Consider the following 21,617-nt stretch of genomic DNA (forward strand, 5'->3'; position numbering starts at 1 on the left):
TCAGGCAAACAGATGCAAGGGAAGGAGTGCACACCTGCACCCTGCTGTGCCAGTCAAGACTGTCTAATCCAGACAGTGAGTCCTTGTTATGTAAGCAGCAGGAGCAACCACTTTGGTTGGAAATAACAAGAATACATAAATAAATATGAGCATGTATAAGAATGACAACAGCAAACATTCTCACTTGTCATAGTAGGAAAAGCCAGTTGTTACTTACAGTATAACATTAATTATAACTGTTCTATTTAAGTTATTAAGTTTAAGTTATTAAATTATATTAAAATTAGTGCTGTCCAAAGGTAACAAAATCCAACTGCCAGAACCGCTGAAGCTAAAATAATGTCTCATTTGTGTAATTGGTACAAACACTGAAGTGTAAAAATAAGAATTTGTTGTTTTATGGGGGTTAATGTGCCAGACTATTTCTTGCCAGGTGATCAGTTGATACTCCAAGAAGTTACAAGCCCAGCTAGTTGGCAAGCTAAGATACTAAGGCTGCTTCATGCATGGGAGTATCAAGTCTCAACAAACAGTGAAGAAGTGTATTTCCCAAAATGTCATCAACTCAAGTGGCAGATGAATCAATAATTACACTAATCATTACCTGCAATTAGGGCTGCAACAACTAATCAATTAAATCGATTAAAATCGATTATTAAAATAGTTGGCAACTAATTTAATAATCGATTAGTTGGGTCTACTTTATCATACACATAAGTGCAGCTGCTACCCTCTAATGTGGGGGCAGTAAGCCCACCAAAGCCGCGGTGGCAGTAAAGCACCAGTAAGCTGGATGCCGACCGCCGTAAAAGAAGAAGAAGAAGCGGCAGGAGACGCGAACCAATGCCGTGCCTTGTGTAGCTCACCTGGAAGAAGCGTTCGAAAAATGGCGGAGGAGCTCACAGCAGAGGACGCTAACGTTAGGAGAGAGACAAATGTACGACCCAAGTTGTCAGAAGTCTGGGAGCACTTTGCATCAATGCCTTCAAAGAACAGCGTTCGGCGCAAAATGTGCGCAGCTGATCTCTCCTGGCACGGCAGAACAACATCACTGCATGAGCACCTGAGGAGGAAGCATGTTGGAGCCATGGGTGAAGGAGACTCACGGTAAGTTCGCAGTGAGTTAATTTATCACGTATCCATCAATAAAACTAGAGAAAACGGACAGAGGTTTGTTTTTAAATTGTCCCGAAAAACGGACATAAATCTGCCGGATATATTTGATTCGAATCCTTCATTTTCTCCATAACAGAAATTTGAGCAATATCTGGTCAAACATTTGCATTTCCCTTTTATTCTCAGCACATGGCAGCAGTACCCAATGTCCATTCATTTAATTTCATCTTGCCTTGTCTGCATTTTAGATCAGTAGTTATTAATTTAAAAATATATTGTATGTTTTACTTACTGTTCTTCTGTGCATATTCATACTACACATTCTCACTCACCTCAGAAAACAAACAGCCCAGCACTGGTGACTATGTTTTGAGGAAGATCTGCACACCACAGCAGTCAGCTGTTCTCACTGATGGTATCCTGAATATGCTGGTTACAGACATGAGACCACTATCAATGGTGGAGGTGGTGAAGAATTCAGAAAAATTTTAAAGACCTTCAACCCTGGTTACACTCTTCCCCCAAGGACCTATTTCACCAGACTGATGGAGAAGAAATAAACCATAAAGAGCCATTTCTCCATAGTTTTATAGGAAAAGCCTGTTTAAAATCTGTTTGAGCATTTTATTTATTAAATTCTTGTTCAGCTCATTTCAAGATGGAGACAGTTTTTTTTTTCAGATCATGTAAAGAAATGCTCTCTGCACTGTATAAAAACAGATGGCCTTTGTTTTTCATTACGGTTATTTAAACTGTTCTCTATCTTTATGTTTTTCTTTACATTGATTCAGCAGCTGCAAAATTTTTATTTTTATTTATTTTTTTGTACTCAGTGTAGCATACATTTAATTTTTTATGTGAGTTGGAAACAACTTTTGAACAAAGACAGTTTGGTTGATTAAATAAAATGCTGGAAATCAAATTTTGCTTTTTTCCCTTTTTACCCGATTAATAATCGATTAATCAAAAAAATAATCGACAGATTAATTATCAAAATAATCATTAGTTGCAGCCCTACCTGCAGCTCTAGTTATCATTGTCACCATTATCCATCACAGAAAACCCCAAACCTCAGATGGGGTCAGAGGGTCCAGGGTTTTTTAATAGTTCGGTATCTGAGCCAACCTTTCTGATTTGATTTTAGAGGAACTGAATGTCTGCTAACCTCTCACAGACATCACTCTCTGACGTCCCTGTCTGCTTTGGGTATAAATAAAGTAGATGATTAGTTACGAGTCACTGGCTTTAAAAAGTTTGGGAAACCTTGTGGAGCTTCATGTCTTGTGTTGTCTTTGTGCTCTTTTGTCCACATTGTGTGATTGAGTCCTCTGACAGAGACAAAGGAGGGAAACAACAGGGTTGAGAGGATGATCAGTCCTAATCTGGGTAATCCAGTGGTTACTATGGTCACAGTCTAACAGAACCTTGTTAAGTATGGGCCATCCCATAATCTCAGCTTTATCCCACCTCAGGTCCCTTCTGAGAACTGACATAGTTAATAAGTCATCACAGTTGGTTAGATTTGTTATTAGAGGTATGTGTTTGTGCAGCTGGTTGAAGTCTTTTTTTCAGGGTCTTTTTGAAAATGTCCTTTTTTTCTACCAGTGGAGACCTTGTATAAAATAGTGCATGCCATTGTAAAGAAGAAGTGGCAGTAGTGTGTTGTGGGAGACATAAGCCTGCTCGCTGACAGCCTGTTGGCTCTATCTGCTGTCTACTTGGAAAACTACAGTCTGGTCTTCAGCTGAGTAGACAGCTCTGGTGGAGGCAGGAGACGACCGTAAATTTGCTTTGGCAGATTATCCAGCTCCGCACACCACTTCACAGTCATACAAACACGTACTGTATCAGAGAATGTAAAGTCATGCCATTGTATATATATTAAAAAAAACCAAAACAAAAACAACTACTACTACTACTTTGGATAGTTATCATTACATGGCATGTTGGCATGAAAATGATTTGAACCCCATTTTCCCATTAAACAAAACATGAAATAAATACAGTTCAAAGCCTTCTTTGCCACGTTATCTGTTATCAGTAAGCACATTTGCAGGAATCAACATAACTTCTAACGTAACTTATCTTTTAACTAATTTTCAGTGGTTTAACTTGCTCAGTCCACCTGTACTACAGTCATTTCCGTAGACAATATGAACGCTATTTGAAACTGAGGCATGCCCACTTTTTTTTTTAAGCTGGGTTGAAGTCAACAAGTATTCATATGAGTTTCATTGAAACATCTTTGGTTGATTTTATGGTGTAGTTTCTTTGATAAATACCACCTATACTGACAGAGCTGTGCTTTAGCAGGATAAACCATATGTGGATCAGAGAACCACAAACTTATTATTTTGCTTCACGATTTGTTTACATGCGACTCAAGATCTCAAGTTTTAACATTTATTTCTTGAAAATAAATTATGATTTAAAAGTATGTGGTGACTTTCAGTCATGAAGTTGAAGAAAGAATGAAAGTCACATTTCAGAGGTGATTGTTATTTATTCATTTTAATCATTACATGGAATAACCACCCTGTGACCCTTAAAAAAGTTGTTTGCAATTGCAATTGCAATTAAAGGTTTTGTTAAAAGAAGAAATGATTATGCTAAAGGGCAAATAATTTGGCTTTTCTTGCAGACATTTCATAAAAAATATTTCATGATATAATCTGCTGGAGTTAAATAAAATATAACTTCATGGTGCAGCTGCAGTCTTACACTGTAGCTTTGACTTAACACTGAGGCATATTATATTGAGACAATGGCGCTCACATCAAGTCGAGAAAAAATATCAAATCACGAGAAAAGAAAAGAATAAATCGCATTTTTTAGATACATTTACAGCACACAGCAATGCAGGAACAACTAGCATTTTACACAAGTTAGCACAGGGTTCAACATGATGTCTGCTGTTTGTACAGGGAGGTTTGGCCCCTGTACAGATGTTTGTTTGATCATGGCTGGCTTCTCTACCTTTTGTTGTTACATCAGAGTTTACACTGCAGTGCTGTTTCATCTGCGTTTGTAGACATGCAGGACAGTGTTACATGAGGGACAGGAATGCTCCACATCCTTGCAAGCATCCACACAGAAGGGGATCAAACAGCAAGGCCAGCACCTGGTGCGGAGCATTGGAATAAAGTCAAAATAATACTCGATTACTTTGTGTATAAGTTTCAATTCATATGGGTGTGTGTGTGTGTGCTGGGGTTTTTACTCACAAGAAGACTCCAAGTAAACCACAGATCAGCCAGGTGAGCAAACCATTTCTGTATTCAATGTGAGTGAGAACAGTGGTTTGACAGCGAGGACACATCATCTGTCCAGGGGCTTCAGATGGCAGCTGCTGTACCACCACCACCTGGTTGACTGTGAGTAGAAAAAAAAACTACTACTACTACTGACAAGTACAATCTTCACCTCCCCAACAACCCATCACTAAACCCAAAAGTGTCTGTTCCAAACAGTTTTTGCATGTTTTTTTTCTATATTAGACACATTTGAAGTTATTTAACTTATGAGAGAAAGTTGGAGAGAGACACTCACCAGGCTGCACAATCTGGGGTAGTGGATGTGGGTTGTGTTGGTAAGTAGTGTATTGAACTGGTTATGAAAAGGAAACATTTAGCTTGAGAAAGGTTTAAAGAATAAACTACACAAGCTGCCCAAAGGTTCCTACCAGATGGACTAAAATGGCAGGAATAATTGAAGAAATTAGAATTGCATTACTGTAAAAGAGACAAAATGAGTAAATAAAGTGACACAGATGAAAGTCCCTGATGTCCTACCAGTCTGGACGGGAGGCGGAGGTTCCACATAGAATCCCACATTGTCTGCAGCAACACCTGGGTATGGTGGTGCTGGCACATCTGTCATTCCGATGGGAGGTCCCTGAAACTTTTCCATAATCTTTGTCTGATGGACTAGGGATAAAAGCTTTTAAGGCAGAGAAAATGAGGTTAAAAAAAAAAACAATGGAAAAAGAGTAAGGGCTTGTAATTCAAAAATGCTACCCCTCCCTCAACAAAGGAAAGTGGGGATAGTCAGGGGGTTAGAATATTGGGTGGACTTGGGTCCAGATTGAAACCTGGAATCTCCACGATCTAGTTTTGCACCATTTACTTCTATCTCAAGTGTGAAAACTCGCTAGTCAAGTTGTAGAGTAGTTTAAAGTAGTGCATAACCAGCTGCTGCAACACTTTCAACACTCACCCCATGGTGAGTGAATGCAAGCAAGCAGGTTTGGTCGCTTAACATTTTTACATTGTAAAGAAGCACATGATTCTCAGAAGTGAAACTAGAAAACACCAGTTAATGTAAAAGTCTCTGCTCTCGCATGACCACAGGGCCCATTTATGTATGTAAATTATATGACTGTTTACCAAAGACCAAATTTTTCAAGAGATGTCCCCAACCCGCCTGCCGGCAACTAATACAAATAGGCTGTTATGAATCAGTATTGACATGACCTCAAGTATTATCTGATGAGTGTTGGCTGACTAGATTTAGGTAAGTGTTTGTCAAACTCGTATTTTATGTAAACAGCCCTTGGTGAGAAAGATTTGTCAGTTCCCATCTCTGCCTCAGCATTAAGAAATGCACTGTGTATACAGAAAACACAAGCAAACAAAGTGAAAAGAAAAAACAGACAAACGCTACAGCGAAACTAAATCATCGACACAACAGACCATTCTCACAGCACGTTTTCATTTGTCACAGAAGGAAAGCCACATGTGAAACTTTTTGTTAAGTTTTTGTTAATGATGGCTCAGTTCCAATAAGTGTCCCAGTAAGCCATGACAGTGTACAAAAAAGGCCTAACAGGGTCCCGGAACTAGATCACTGAAATTGAATGTCACCATTTTTAATGTCATCTAGTCAAAAATGTCTGTGCTAGTAATAAGTAAAATTCAAATAATCCAATAATATCTGATCCTCTGTTTTCAATATTATCTTCAAGAGCTTTCAACCATATCTCACAATCTACACTGGATTTTGATAAGTTTTTTCAGTCCTCATTAACAAGTGGTCAGTGATCTCAGCAGTTTTTAGTGTCTCCATTTCTTAGTTTGCTTGTGCTCAATGTATTTACATAGCATTTCCTTGATCCAAATGTGTTACTGTTAATCATGCTGCATACACAGCGCTCTTGGCCACTGAGAATCACTTGGCTCACTGAGCACAAGAAGGAAAGATGTATCAAAGTAAGACCACAGATCTCGTTCAACCTGTTCTATGAATCATTGTGCATTTTTCCATGAACACTTTTGCACAAGTATTCCAGCAATAAGTTGTGTTGAAACCTTCTCTCATTAGTGAAGGTTGAAACTATAGTCATGTTTACTGAGTTTAAAAAAAAGTTATGAAATAACCTCTGAATTTAACATCTGTTTCAAGGCAAAGCCACTTTTTTTTAACACACATGAAAACCAAGCCACACACACAAATTCCAGCAGTAGGTGAGGGAAACTGAACTTGTTTCATCTCACCTCAAAGTACAAAACAAAAAGGGTCTTTTGTTACTTACGTTTCTTGACGTTTCAACAGATTTTCAGAGTGAGTGCTGAAACCACAGAAAAACCTACTTCAGTATATAGCTTCAAACCTCAACAGACTTTTGTTTATTTTAAAAAAGAAAGAAAGGCAGACGGAAAGAAACAAAGAAAAATCTAAATGGTAGCTGTCTCCACCTGAATGTTTTCTCTTCTCACCACTAAGGACAGATCTAATGCTGCTTACCTTGATAAGGAGGTCAGGAGGGCATGTCAGACCACTGCTGCACTTTTTCTACCTGAGATGTTTGAGGAAGCCAACACGACATGTTATAGCAGTGTGTCAGAGAGGAGGTGGAGCAACATCAAGGAAAAGTGAAAAGCATTACTGTAACACATACACTGTGTGTGCACTTTATAAAAAATAAACCCACCACTACACAATCTAGCATCATTTTTCCAACAAAATCTCTCTTAAGATATTAATTTGTGTTACTCGTTTTCTGTATTTTATGCTACAATATTAGAAAACTATATTCTTCCAAATATTAAGTGGGTGCCACTTGTTTTGGGGTCAGCAGTGGTGGAACTGGAGCTCTGTGTGAAACTGTGAATGTGAAGTAGGGATTAGGTGTACAAAATAACAAAATTTTCCTTGAATAGTAGTTTGAAATTATTGTCCTTATACAAATTGATATAATGATTAAATTGTTTTACTTCTGTCTGTTACAGTTTTATCTTTTCATTTTTGTTATGATTATTTAATACTATGATGCATTCAGAGCTTTGGACAAAGCTCCAGTTTCATGTTTGCAGGTAAATAACTACTGCACTAAATTTTTTCCTACTCCAAGTGGTGTGAAGCAAAGGGCTTTAATTTCCCCAGCATTATTTACCCTTTCTGTTAATGATTGGCTCAAGAACTTTAGCAGGCCAACGTCAGTTTATGAACTGATGATGTAAATTTAAGTGTTTTGGTGTATGTGGATGACATTGCATTGATTGCAGAGATTAATTTACCAACAATGTTAACTATTTTGGGCAGTGCAGTGGTTAGCACTGTTGCCTCACAGCAAGAGGGTTCCAGGTTTGAACCCGGGGTTTGCATGTTCTCCCTGTACCTGTGTGGGTTTTCTCCGGGTACTCTGTCTTCCTCCCACAATCCCAAAAACATGCACATTAGGTTAATTGGCTACTCTACATTGCCCCTAGGTGTGAGTGTGTGCATGTGAGGTTGTGTGTCGGCCCTGTGGTGTACCCCTGCTCTTGCCTGTAGTCAGCTGGGATAGGCTCCAACTCCTCCGCGACCCTGAAGGATCAAGCGGTATAGAAAATGGATGGATGGATGTTAACTATTTTGAGTTCATGGAGTAGAAAATGGAGATTGACTATTAATGCTGATAAAACACAAATAAAACACTTTAGAAAGCAAGAGCAGAGCAGGTACATTTTTAACTACCAGCCTTTATATATTGGTTTGGTCTTTGATGAACATATGAGTTTTACAGAGAGAATCAAAGTCGTGGCAGAATCAGCTGGTAAGGCACCAGGGTCAGGGCTGAATAAAATAAAATTGTTATCTGAACTTAGTTTTTCAATCTTCACAAAACTTAATAATTCAATGATAGTCTCAGTTTCTCTACATGCTGCAGGAGTGTGGGGGTTTGAGGATGAAGTGTTTTCTTGGGGTGCATAAATTTACTGCAGAGCAAGCTACTGAATGCAATATGGGATGGGAACCGTGTCTTGCAAAGCAGAGAGGTAAACTGGTGTGGTGAGGGAAGCGACTTGTTCAGTTGCCAGGGGAAAAACTGATCAGAAAAGTCTCTAACTGGGATTGGACACACAATCATTTCTGGTCGCTAGAGGTTGAGGCAGAGCTTATGATCTGAATTTCATCTTTAGGAAAAATTTGAAGTTTAATATAAATTCACAAAATTAGTAAAGGTTCATAAAAAAAAGATTGGAAACAGGAAATTTGTAAGAAGCCAAGAGAGCTACCAATGCAAAACCAATATAAAATGAAACTTGATTTGTTTTGGTTGTCTGGTGCTGATATACTGACTTGGCTTTTTAATGTGGAAACCTTTGTTTGGGTGAGATTTATAGACAATGCTTGGTGAGTGAGACAGGGGACACTGGAGAGGACTGAGTTGTGAGTCTCTGCAAATAAGCAATGGAGATTTCTTTGTACTCGAGATTTACAGAGAGAGCAGAGAGAAATGCAACTGAACATGAGTCACTGACCAAAAATATTTTTTCTCTGTATTTGTCCCATTCGCCTCTATGGCCCACACCAGCAGCCAGCTGATATAATGTTCAGAACATTATATCAGCTGGCTGAGTCAGTTTTTTATTTGGCCGATTTTGACGCTCAAAATGTCATAAAAAACGTCATAGTATAGTAAGGCGTCAAAATCGGCCAAAAAAAGTCACAATTTTTTTTTGAGCTCAAGATGTCATAAAAAATTTCATAAAAAACGTCATAGTATAGTAAGGTGTCAAAATCGGCCAAAAAAAGTAAAAAAAAAATTTTTCCTTAAAATGTCATAAAAAACGTCATAGTATAGTAAGGCATCAAAATCGGCAAAAAAAAGTCAAAATTTTTTTCGACCTCAAAATGTCATAAAAAAACGTCATAGTATAGTATGGCGTTTTTTTCGGGCAAAAAAAGTCTAAATTTTTTTTGACCTCAAAATGTCATGAAAAACGTCATAGTATAGTATGGCGTTTTTTTCGGGCAAAAAAAGTCAAAATTTTTTTCGACCTCAAAATGTCATAAAAAACGTCATAGTATAGTATGCCGTTTTTTTCGGCCAAAAAAAGTCAAAAAAAAATTTTCGACCTCAAAATGTCATAAAAAACGTCATAGTATAGTATGGCGTCAAAAACGGCCAAAAAATTTCAAATTTTTTTTCGACCTCAAAATTTCATGAAAAACGTCATATTATAGTATGGCGTTTTTTTCTGGAAAAAAAAGTCAAAAATTTTTTCGACCTCAAAATGTCATAAAACACGTCATAGTATAGTATGGCGTTTTTTTCGGGCAAAAAAAGTCAAAAATTTTTTCCACCTCAAAATGTCATAAAAAACGTCATAGTATAGTATGGCGTTTTTTTCGGGCAAAAAAAGTCAAAATTTTTTGAACCTCAAAATGTCATGAAAAACGTCATAGTATAGTATGGCGTCAAAATCTGCCAAAAAAATTTAAAAAATTTTTTCGACCTCAAAATTTCATGAAAAACGTCATAGTATAGTATGGCGTTTTTTTCTGGAAAAAAAAGTCAAATTTTTTTTCGACCTCAAAATGTCATAAAAAACGTCATAGTAGAGTATGGCGTTTTTTTCGGGCAAAAAAAGTCAAAATTTTTTTCGACCTCAAAATGTTATAAAAAACGTCATAGTACAGTATGGCGTCAAAAACGGACAAAAAATTTCACATTTTTTTTCGACCTCAAAATTTCATGAAAAACGTCATAGTATAGTATGGCGTTTTTTTCTGGAAAAAAAAGTCAAAATTTTTTTCGACCTCAAAATGTCATAAAAAACGTCATCGTATAGTATGGCGTTTTTTTTCGGGCAAAAAAAGTCAAAATTTTTTTCGACCTCAAAATGTCATAAAAAAAGTCATAGTATAGTATGGCGTTTTTTTCGGCCAAAAAAAGTAAAATTTTTTCGACCTCAAAATGTCATAAAAAACGTCATAGTATAGTATGGCGTTTTTTTAGGGCAAAAAAATTCAAATTTTTTTTCGACCTCAAAATGTCATAAAAAACGTCATAGTATAGTATGCCGTCAAAATCGGCCAAAAAAATTCAAATTTTTTTTCGACCTCAAAATTTCATAAAAAACGTCATAGTATAGTATGGCGTTTTTTTCTGGCAAAAAAAGTCAAATTTTTTTTCGACCTCAAAATGTCATAAAAAACGTCATCGTATAGTATGGCGTTTTTTTCGGGCAAAAAAAGTCAAAAAAATTTTCGACCTCAAAATGTCATAAAAAACGTCATAGTATAGTATGGCGTCAAAATCGGCCAAAAAAATTCAAATTTTTTTTCGACCTCAAAATGTCATAAAACACGTCACAGTATAGTATGGCGTCAAAAACGGCCAAAAAATTTCAAATTTTTTTTCGACCTCAAAATTTCATGAAAAACGTCATAGTATAGTATGGCGTTTTTTTCTGGAAAAAAAAGTCAAATTTTTTTTCGACCTCAAAATGTCATAAAAAACGTCATAGTATAGTATGGCGTTTTTTTCTGGAAAAAAAAGTCAAATTTTTTTTCGACCTCAAAATGTCACAAAAAACGTCATAGTATAGTATGGCGTCAAAATCGGCCAAAAAAAGTCAAAATTTTTTTCGACCTCAAAATGTCATAAAAAACGTCATCGTATAGTATGGCGTTTTTTTTCGGGCAAAAAAAGTCAAAATTTTTTTCGACCTCAAAATGTCATAAAAAACGTCATAGTATAGTATGGCGTTTTTTTAGGGCAAAAAAAATCAAATTTTTTTTCGACCTCAAAATGTCATAAAAAACGTCATAGTATAGTATGCCGTCAAAATCGGCCAAAAAAATTCAAATTTTTTTTTGACCTCAAAATGTCAGAAAAAACGTCATAGTATAGTATGGCGTTTTTTTCGGACAAAAAAAGTCAAAAATTTTTTCGACCTCAAAATGTCATAAAAAACGTCATAGTATAGTATGGCGTTTTTTTCGGCCAAAAAAAGTCAAAAATTTTTTCGACCTCAAAATGTCATAAAAAACGTCATAGTATAGTATGGCGTTTTTTTCGGGCAAAAAAAGTCAAAATTTTTTTCGACCTCAAAATGTCATGAAAAACGTCATAGTATAGTATGGCGTTTTTTTCGGCCAAAAAAAGTCAAAATTTTTTTCGACCTCAAAATGTCATAAAAAACGTCATAGTATAGTATGGCGTTTTTTTCGGGCAAAAAAAGTCAAAAATTTTTTCGACCTCAAAATGTCATAAAAAACGTCATAGTATAGTATGGCGTCAAAATCGGCCAAAAAAAGTCAAAAAATTTTTCTACCTCAAAATGTCATAAAAAACGTCATAGTATAGTATGGCGTCAAAATCGGCCAAAAAATTTCAAATTTTTTTTCGATCTCAAAATTTCATGAAAAACGTCATAGTATAGTATGGCGTTTTCTTCTGGAAAAAAAAGTCAAAAAATTTTTCGACCTCAAAATGTTATAAAAAACGTCATAGTATAGTATGGCGTTTTTTTCGGCCAAAAAAAGTAAAATTTTTTCGACCTCAAAATGTCATAAAAAACGTCATAGTATAGTATGTCGTTTTTTTCGGGCAAAAAAATTTAAAATTTTTTTCGACCTCAAAATGTCATAAAAAACGTCATAGTATAGTATGGCGTTTTTTTCGGCCAAAAAAAGTAAAATTTTTTCGACCTCAAAATTTCATAAAAAACGTCATAGTATAGTATGGCATCAAAATCGGCCAAAAAAATTCAAATTTTTTTTCGACCTCAAAATGTCATAAAAAACGTCATCGTATAGTATGTCGTCTTTTTCGGCCAAAAAAAGTCAAAAATTTTTTCGACCTCAAAATGTCATAAAAAACGTCATAGTATAGTATGGCGTTTTTTTTGGGCAAAAAAAGTCACATTTTTTTTCGACCTCAAAATGTCATAAAAAACGTCATAGTATAGTATGGCGTTTTTTTTCGGCCAAAAAAAGTCAAAAATTTTTTCGACCTCAAAATGTCATAAAAAACGTCATAGTATAGTATGGCGTTTTTTTCGGGCAAAAAAAGTCAAAATTTTTTTCGACCTCAAAATGTCATGAAAAACGTCATAGTATAGTATGGCGTTTTTTTCGGCCAAAAAAAGTCAAAAATTTTTTCGACCTCAAAATGTCATAAAAAACGTCATAGTATAGTATGGCATCAAAATCGGCCAAAAAAATTCAAATTTTTTTTCGACCTCAAAATGTCATAAAAAACGTCATAGTATAGTATGGCGTTTTTTTCGGCCAAAAAAAGTCAAAAATTTTTTCGACCTCAAAATGTCATAAAAAACGTCATAGTATAGTATGTCGTCTTTTTCGGGCAAAAAAAGTCAAAAATTTTTTCGACCTCAAAATGTCATAAAAAACGTCATAGTATAGTATGGCGTTTTTTTTGGGCAAAAAAAGTCACATTTTTTTTCGATCTCAAAATGTCATAAAAAACGTGATAGTATAGTAAGGCGTTTTTTTCGGCCAAAAAAAGTCAACATTTTTTTCGACCTCAAAATGTCATGAAAAACGTCATAGTATAGTATGGCGTCAAAAACGGCCAAAAAAAGTCAAATTTTTTTTCGACCTCAAAATTTCATAAAAAACGTCATAGTATAGTATGGCGTTTTTTTCGGGCAAAAAAAGTCAAAATTTTTTTCGACCTCAAAATGTCATAAAAAACGTCATAGTATAGTATGGCGTTTTTTTCGGACAAAAAAAGTCAAAAATTTTTTAGACCTCAAAATGTCATAAAAAACGTCATAGTATCGTATGGCGTTTTTTTCGGCCAAAAAAAGTCAAAAAAATTTTTTTTCGGCCAAAAAAAGTCAAAAATTTTTTCGACCTCAAAATGTCATAAAAAACGTCATAGTATAGTATGGCGTCAAAAACGGCCAAAAAAAGTCAAATTTTTTTTCGACCTCAAAATGTCATAAACAACGTCATAGTATAGTATTGCGTCAAAATTGGCCAAAAAAAGTCGAATTTTTTTTCGACCTCAAAATGTCATAAAAAACGTCATAGTATAGTATGGCGTTTTTTTCGGCCAAAAAAAGTCAAAAATTTTTTCGACCTCAAAATGTCATAAAAAACGTCATAGTATAGTATGGCGTCAAAAACGGCCAAAAAATTTCAAATTTTTTTTCGACCTCAAAATTTCATGAAAAACGTCATAGTATAGTATGACGTTTTTTTTCGGCAAAAAAAGTCAAATTTTTTTTCGACCTCAAAATGTCATAAAAAACGTCATAGTATAGTATGGCGTTTTTTTCGGGCAAAAAAAGTCAAAAAATTTTTCGACCTCAAAATGTCATAAAAAACGTCATAGTATAGTATGGCGTCAAAATCGGCCAAAAAAATTCAAATTTTTTTTCGACCTCAAAATGTCATAAAAAACGTCATAGTATAGTATGGCGTCAAAATCGGCCAAAAAAAGTCAAAATTTTTTTCGACCTCAAAATGTCATAAAAAACGTCATAGTATAGTATGGCGTCAAAAACGGCCAAAAAATTTCTAATTTTTTTTCGACCTCAAAATTTCATGAAAAACGTCATAGTATAGCATGACGTTTTTTTTCGGCAAAAAAAGTCAAAATTTTTTTCGACCTCAAAATGTCATAAAAAACGTCATAGTATAGTATGGCGTCAAAAACGGCCAAAAAATTTCAAATTTTTTTTCGACCTCAAAATTTCATGAAAAACGTCATAGTATAGTATGGCGTCAAAAACGACCAAAAAAAGTCAAATTTTTTTTCGACCTCAAAATTTCATAAAAAACGTCATAGTATAGTATGCCGTTTTTTTCGGGCAAAAAAAGTCAAAAATTTTTCGACCTCAAAATGTCATAAACAACGTCATAGTATAGTATGGCGTAAAAATTGGCCAAAAAAAGTCAAATTTTTTTTCGACCTCAAAATGTCATAAAAAACGTCATAGTATAGTATGGCGTTTTTTTCGGACAAAGAAAGTCAACATTTTTTTCGGCCTCAAAATGTCATAAAAAACGTCATAGTATAGTATGCCGTTTTTTTCGGGCAAAAAAAGTCAAATTTTTTTTCGACCTCAAAATGTCATAAAAAAAAGTCATAGTATAGTATGGCGTCAAAATCGGCCAAAAAAAGTCAAATTTTTTTTCGACCTCAAAATTTCATTAAAAACGTCATAGTATAGTATGGCGTTTTTTTAGGCCAAAAAAAGTCAAAAATTTTTTCGACCTCAAAATGTCATAAAAAACGTCATAGTATAGTATGGCGTTTTTTTAGGGCAAAAAAAGTCTAAAAAATTTTCGACCTCAAAATGTCATAAAAAACGTCATAGTATAGTATGGCGTCAAAATCGGCCAAAAAAATTCAAATTTTTTTTCGACCTCAAAATTTCATGAAAAACGTCATAGTATAGTATGGCGTTTTTTTCTGGAAAAAAAAGTCAAAATTTTTTTCGACCTCAAAATGTTATAAAAAACATCATAGTATAGTATGGCGTCAAAATCGGCCAAAAAAAGTCAAAATTTTTTTCGACCTCAAAATTTCATAAAAAACATCATAGTATAGTATGACGTTTTTTTTTGGGCAAAAAAAGTTAAATTTTTTTTCGACCTCAAAATGTCATAAAAAACGTCATAGTATAGTATGGCGTTTTTTTCGGGCAAAAAAAGTCTAAATTTTTTTCGACCTCAAAATGTCATAAAAAACGTCATAGTATAGTATGGCGTCAAAAACGGCCAAAAAAAGTCAAATTTTTTTTCGACCTCAAAATTTCATGAAAAACATCATAGTATAGTATGACGTTTTTTTTGGGCAAAAAAAGTCAAATTTTTTTTCGACCTCAAAATGTCATAAAAAACGTCATAGTATAGTATGGCGTTTTTTTCGGCCAAAAAAAGTAACATTTTTTCGACCTCAAAATGTCATAAAAAACGTCATAGTATAGTATGGCGTCAAAATCGGCCAAAAAAATTCAAATTTTTTTTCGACCTCAAAATGTCATAAAAAACGTCATAGTATAGTATGGCGTTTTTTTCGGCCAAAAAGTCAAAAATTTTTTCGACCTCAAAATGTCATAAAAAACGTCATAGTATAGTATGGCGTTTTTCTCGGGCAAAAAAAAGTCAAAAAAATTTTTTCGACCTCAAAATGTCATAAAAAACGTCATAGTATAGTATGGCGTCAAAATCGGCCAAAAAATTTCAAATTTTTTTTCGACCTCAAAATGTCATAAAAACGTCATAGTATAGTATGGCGTTTTTTTCTGGAAAAAAAAGTCAAATTTTTTTTCGACCTCAAAATGTCATAAAAAACGTCATAGTATAGTATGGCGTTTTTTTCGGCCAAAAAAAGTAACATTTTTTCGACCTCAAAATGTCATAAAAAACGTCATAGTATAGTATGGCGTCAAAATCGGCCAAAAAAATTCAAATTTTTTTTCGACCTCAAAATGTCATAAAACACGTCATAGTATAGTATGGCGTCAAAAACGGCCAAAAAATTTAAAATTTTTTTTCGACCTCAAAATGTCATTAAAAACGTCATAGTATAGTATGCCGTTTTTTTCGGGCAAAAAAAGTCAAAATTTTTTTCGACCTCAAAATGTCATAAAAAACGTCATAGTATAGTATGGCGTTTTTTTCGGGCAAAAAAAGTCAAAATTTTTTTCGACCTCAAAATGTCATAAAAAACGTCATAGTATAGTATGGCGTCAAAATCGGCCAAAAAAAGTCAAAAATTTTTTCAACCTCAAAATGTCATAAAAAACGTCATAGTATAGTATGGCGTTTTTTTCGGGCAAAAAAAGTCAAAATTTTTTTCGACCTCAAAATGTCATAAAAAACGTCATAGTATAGTATGGCGTCAAAATCGGCCAAAAAAATTCAAATTTTTTTTCGACCTCAAAATGTCATAAAACACGTCATAGTATAGTATGGCGTCAAAAACGGCCAAAAAATTTCAAATTTTTTTTCGACTTCAAAATTTCATGAAAAACGTCATAGTATAGTATGGCGTTTTTTTCTGGAAAAAAAAGTCAAAATTTTTTTCGACCTCAAAATGTCATAAAAAACGTCATAGTATAGTATGGCGTTTTTTTCGGGCAAAAAAAGTCAAAATATTTTTCGACCTCAAAATGTCATAAAAAACGTCATAGTATAGTATGGCGTTTTTTTCGGGCAAAAAATGTCAAAATTTTTTTCGACCTCAAAATGTCATAAAAAACGTCATAGTATAGTATGGCGTTTTTTTCGGGCAAAAAAGTCAAAATTTTTTTCGACCTCAAAATGTCATAAAAAACGTCAAAGTATAGTACGGCGTTTTTTTCGGACAAAAAAAGTCAAAAATTTTTTCGACCTCAAAATGTCATAAAAAACGTCATAGTATAGTATGCCGTTTTTTTCGGCCAAAAAAAGTCAAAAAATTTTTTCGACCTCAAAATGTCATAAAAAACGTCATAGTATAGTATGGCGTTTTTTTCGGCCAAAAAAAGTCAAAAATTTTTTCGACCTCAAAATGTCATAAAAAACGTCATAGTATAGTATGGCGTTTTTTTCGGCCAAAAAAAGTCAAAAATTTTTTCGACCTCAAAATGTCATAAAAAACGTCATAGTATAGTATGGCGTTTTTTTCGGACAAAAAAAGTCAAAAATTTTTTCGACCTCAAAATGTCATAAAAAACGTCATAGTATAGTATGGCGTTTTTTTCGGCCAAAAAAAGTCAAAAATTTTTTCGACCTCAAAATGTCATAAAAAACGTCATAGTATAGTATGGCGTTTTTTTCGGGCAAAAAAAGTCAAATTTTTTTTCGACCTCAAAATGTCATAAAAAACGTCATAGTATAGTATGGCGTCAAAATCTGCCAAAAAAATTCAAATTTTTTTTCGACCTCAAAATGTCATAAAACACGTCATAGTATAGTATGACGTCAAAAACGGCCAAAAAATTTCAAATTTTTTTCGACCTCAAAATGTCATAAAAAACGTCATAGTATAGTATGGCGTCAAAATCGGCCAAAAAAAGTCAACATTCTTTTCGACCTCAAAATGTCATAAAAAACGTCATCGTATAGTATGGCTTTTTTTTGGGCAAAAAAAGTCAAATTTTTTTTCGACCTCAAAATGTCATAAAAAACGTCATAGTATAGTATGGCGTCAAAATCTGCCAAAAAAATTCAAATTTTTTTTCGACCTCAAAATGTCATAAAACACGTCATAGTATAGTATGACGTCAAAAACGGCCAAAAAATTTCAAATTTTTTTCGACCTCAAAATGTCATAAAAAACGTCATAGTATAGTATGGCGTTTTTTTCTGGAAAAAAAAGTCAAATTTTTTTTCGACCTCAAAATGTCATAAAAAACGTCATAGTATAGTATGGCGTTTTTTTCGGGCAAAAAAAGTCAAATTTTTTTTCGACCTCAAACTGTCATAGTATAGTATGGCGTCAAAATCGGCCAAAAAAATTCAATTTTTTTTTCGACCTCAAAATGTCATAAAAAACGTCATACTATAATATGGCGTCAAAATCGGCCAAAAAAATTCAAATTTTTTTTCGACCTCAAAATTTCATGAAAAACGTCATAGTATAGTATGGCGTCAAAATCGGCCAAAAAAATTCAAATTTTTTTTCGACCTCAAAATGTCATAAAAAACGTCGTAGTATAGTATGGCGTTTTTTTTGGGCAAAAAAAGTCAAATTTTTTTTCGACCTCAAAATGTCATGAAAAACGTCATAGTATAGTATGGCATCAAAAACGGCCAAAAAAGGTCAAAATTTTTTTCGACCTCAAAATGTCATAAAAAACGTCATAGTATAGTATGGCGTTTTTTTCGGGCAAAAAAAGTCAAAAAATTTTTCGACCTCAAAATGTCATAAAAAACGTCGTAGTATAGTATGGCGTTTTTTTCGGGCAAAAAAAGTCAAAATTTTTTTCGACCTCAAAATGTCATAAAAAACGTCATAGTATAGTATGGCGTTTTTTTCGGGCAAAAAAAGTCAAAAATTTTTTCGACCTCAAAATGTCATAAAAAACGTCATAGTATAGTATGGCGTCAAAATCGGCCAAAAAAAGTCAAAAAATTTTTCTACCTCAAAATGTCATAAAAAACGTCATAGTATAGTATGGCGTCAAAATCGGCCAAAAAATTTCAAATTTTTTTTCGATCTCAAAATTTCATGAAAAACGTCATAGTATAGTATGGCGTTTTCTTCTGGAAAAAAAAGTCAAAAAATTTTTCGACCTCAAAATGTTATAAAAAACGTCATAGTATAGTATGGCGTTTTTTTCGGCCAAAAAAAGTAAAATTTTTTCGACCTCAAAATGTCATAAAAAACGTCATAGTATAGTATGTCGTTTTTTTCGGGCAAAAAAATTTAAAATTTTTTTCGACCTCAAAATGTCATAAAAAACGTCATAGTATAGTATGGCGTTTTTTTCGGCCAAAAAAAGTAAAATTTTTTCGACCTCAAAATGTCATAAAAAACGTCATAGTATAGTATGGCATCAAAATCGGCCAAAAAAATTCAAATTTTTTTTCGACCTCAAAATGTCATAAAAAACGTCATAGTATAGTATGGCGTTTTTTTCGGCCAAAAAAAGTCAAAAATTTTTTCGACCTCAAAATGTCATAAAAAACGTCATAGTATAGTATGTCGTCTTTTTCGGGCAAAAAAAGTCAAAAATTTTTTCGACCTCAAAATGTCATAAAAAACGTCATAGTATAGTATGGCGTTTTTTTTGGGCAAAAAAAGTCACATTTTTTTTCGACCTCAAAATGTCATAAAAAACGTGATAGTATAGTAAGGCGTTTTTTTCGGCCAAAAAAAGTCAACATTTTTTTCGACCTCAAAATGTCATGAAAAACGTCATAGTATAGTATGGCGTCAAAAACGGCCAAAAAAAGTCAAATTTTTTTTCGACCTCAAAATTTCATAAAAAACGTCATAGTATAGTATGGCGTTTTTTTCGGGCAAAAAAAGTCAAAATTTTTTTCGACCTCAAAATGTCATAAAAAACGTCATAGTATAGTATGGCGTTTTTTTCGGACAAAAAAAGTCAAAAATTTTTTAGACCTCAAAATGTCATAAAAAACGTCATAGTATCGTATGGCGTTTTTTTCGGCCAAAAAAAGTCAAAAAAATTTTTTTTCGGCCAAAAAAAGTCAAAAATTTTTTCGACCTCAAAATGTCATAAAAAACGTCATAGTATAGTATGGCGTCAAAAACGGCCAAAAAAAGTCAAATTTTTTTTCGACCTCAAAATGTCATAAACAACGTCATAGTATAGTATTGCGTCAAAATTGGCCAAAAAAAGTCGAATTTTTTTTCGACCTCAAAATGTCATAAAAAACGTCATAGTATAGTATGGCGTTTTTTTCGGCCAAAAAAAGTCAAAAATTTTTTCGACCTCAAAATGTCATAAAAAACGTCATAGTATAGTATGGCGTCAAAAACGGCCAAAAAATTTCAAATTTTTTTTCGACCTCAAAATTTCATGAAAAACGTCATAGTATAGTATGACGTTTTTTTTCGGCAAAAAAAGTCAAATTTTTTTTCGACCTCAAAATGTCATAAAAAACGTCATAGTATAGTATGGCGTTTTTTTCGGGCAAAAAAAGTCAAAAAATTTTTCGACCTCAAAATGTCATAAAAAACGTCATAGTATAGTATGGCGTCAAAATCGGCCAAAAAAATTCAAATTTTTTTTCGACCTCAAAATGTCATAAAAAACGTCATAGTATAGTATGGCGTCAAAATCGGCCAAAAAAAGTCAAAATTTTTTTCGACCTCAAAATGTCATAAAAAACGTCATAGTATAGTATGGCGTCAAAAACGGCCAAAAAATTTCTAATTTTTTTTCGACCTCAAAATTTCATGAAAAACGTCATAGTATAGCATGACGTTTTTTTTCGGCAAAAAAAGTCAAAATTTTTTTCGACCTCAAAATGTCATAAAAAACGTCATAGTATAGTATGGCGTCAAAAACGGCCAAAAAATTTCAAATTTTTTTTCGACCTCAAAATTTCATGAAAAACGTCATAGTATAGTATGGCGTCAAAAACGACCAAAAAAAGTCAAATTTTTTTTCGACCTCAAAATTTCATAAAAAACGTCATAGTATAGTATGCCGTTTTTTTCGGGCAAAAAAAGTCAAAAATTTTTCGACCTCAAAATGTCATAAACAACGTCATAGTATAGTATGGCGTAAAAATTGGCCAAAAAAAGTCAAATTTTTTTTCGACCTCAAAATGTCATAAAAAACGTCATAGTATAGTATGGCGTTTTTTTCGGACAAAGAAAGTCAACATTTTTTTCGGCCTCAAAATGTCATAAAAAACGTCATAGTATAGTATGCCGTTTTTTTCGGGCAAAAAAAGTCAAATTTTTTTTCGACCTCAAAATGTCATAAAAAAAAGTCATAGTATAGTATGGCGTCAAAATCGGCCAAAAAAAGTCAAATTTTTTTTCGACCTCAAAATTTCATTAAAAACGTCATAGTATAGTATGGCGTTTTTTTAGGCCAAAAAAAGTCAAAAATTTTTTCGACCTCAAAATGTCATAAAAAACGTCATAGTATAGTATGGCGTTTTTTTAGGGCAAAAAAAGTCTAAAAAATTTTCGACCTCAAAATGTCATAAAAAACGTCATAGTATAGTATGGCGTCAAAATCGGCCAAAAAAATTCAAATTTTTTTTCGACCTCAAAATTTCATGAAAAACGTCATAGTATAGTATGGCGTTTTTTTCTGGAAAAAAAAGTCAAAATTTTTTTCGACCTCAAAATGTTATAAAAAACATCATAGTATAGTATGGCGTCAAAATCGGCCAAAAAAAGTCAAAATTTTTTTCGACCTCAAAATTTCATAAAAAACATCATAGTATAGTATGACGTTTTTTTTGGGCAAAAAAAGTTAAATTTTTTTTCGACCTCAAAATGTCATAAAAAACGTCATAGTATAGTATGGCGTTTTTTTCGGGCAAAAAAAGTCTAAATTTTTTTCGACCTCAAAATGTCATAAAAAACGTCATAGTATAGTATGGCGTCAAAAACGGCCAAAAAAAGTCAAATTTTTTTTCGACCTCAAAATTTCATGAAAAACATCATAGTATAGTATGACGTTTTTTTTGGGCAAAAAAAGTCAAATTTTTTTTCGACCTCAAAATGTCATAAAAAACGTCATAGTATAGTATGGCGTTTTTTTCGGCCAAAAAAAGTAACATTTTTTCGACCTCAAAATGTCATAAAAAACGTCATAGTATAGTATGGCGTCAAA

General features: G+C 33.4%; 1 protein-coding gene across 1 annotated transcript; it reads right to left on the minus strand.

Moving 5' to 3' along the window:
- Nucleotides 1-3,995: 3,995 nt before the first annotated feature.
- Nucleotides 3,996-6,920, minus strand: LOC121181370 (lipopolysaccharide-induced tumor necrosis factor-alpha factor homolog). Its single transcript, XM_041037306.1, has 6 exons — nt 6,859-6,920; nt 6,647-6,682; nt 4,908-5,055; nt 4,666-4,722; nt 4,341-4,488; nt 3,996-4,237 (listed from the first exon to the last, which is right to left on the minus strand). Exons 3-6 carry the CDS (start codon nt 5,023-5,025, stop codon nt 4,132-4,134), a joined length of 429 nt encoding a protein of 142 aa, XP_040893240.1. The 5' UTR covers nt 5,026-5,055; nt 6,647-6,682; nt 6,859-6,920; the 3' UTR covers nt 3,996-4,131.
- Nucleotides 6,921-21,617: the final 14,697 nt, after the last annotated feature.

Source organism: Toxotes jaculatrix, chromosome 4 (assembly GCF_017976425.1).
Source record: "Toxotes jaculatrix isolate fToxJac2 chromosome 4, fToxJac2.pri, whole genome shotgun sequence".
In the NCBI taxonomy this organism is placed as follows: domain Eukaryota; kingdom Metazoa; phylum Chordata; class Actinopteri; family Toxotidae; genus Toxotes; species Toxotes jaculatrix.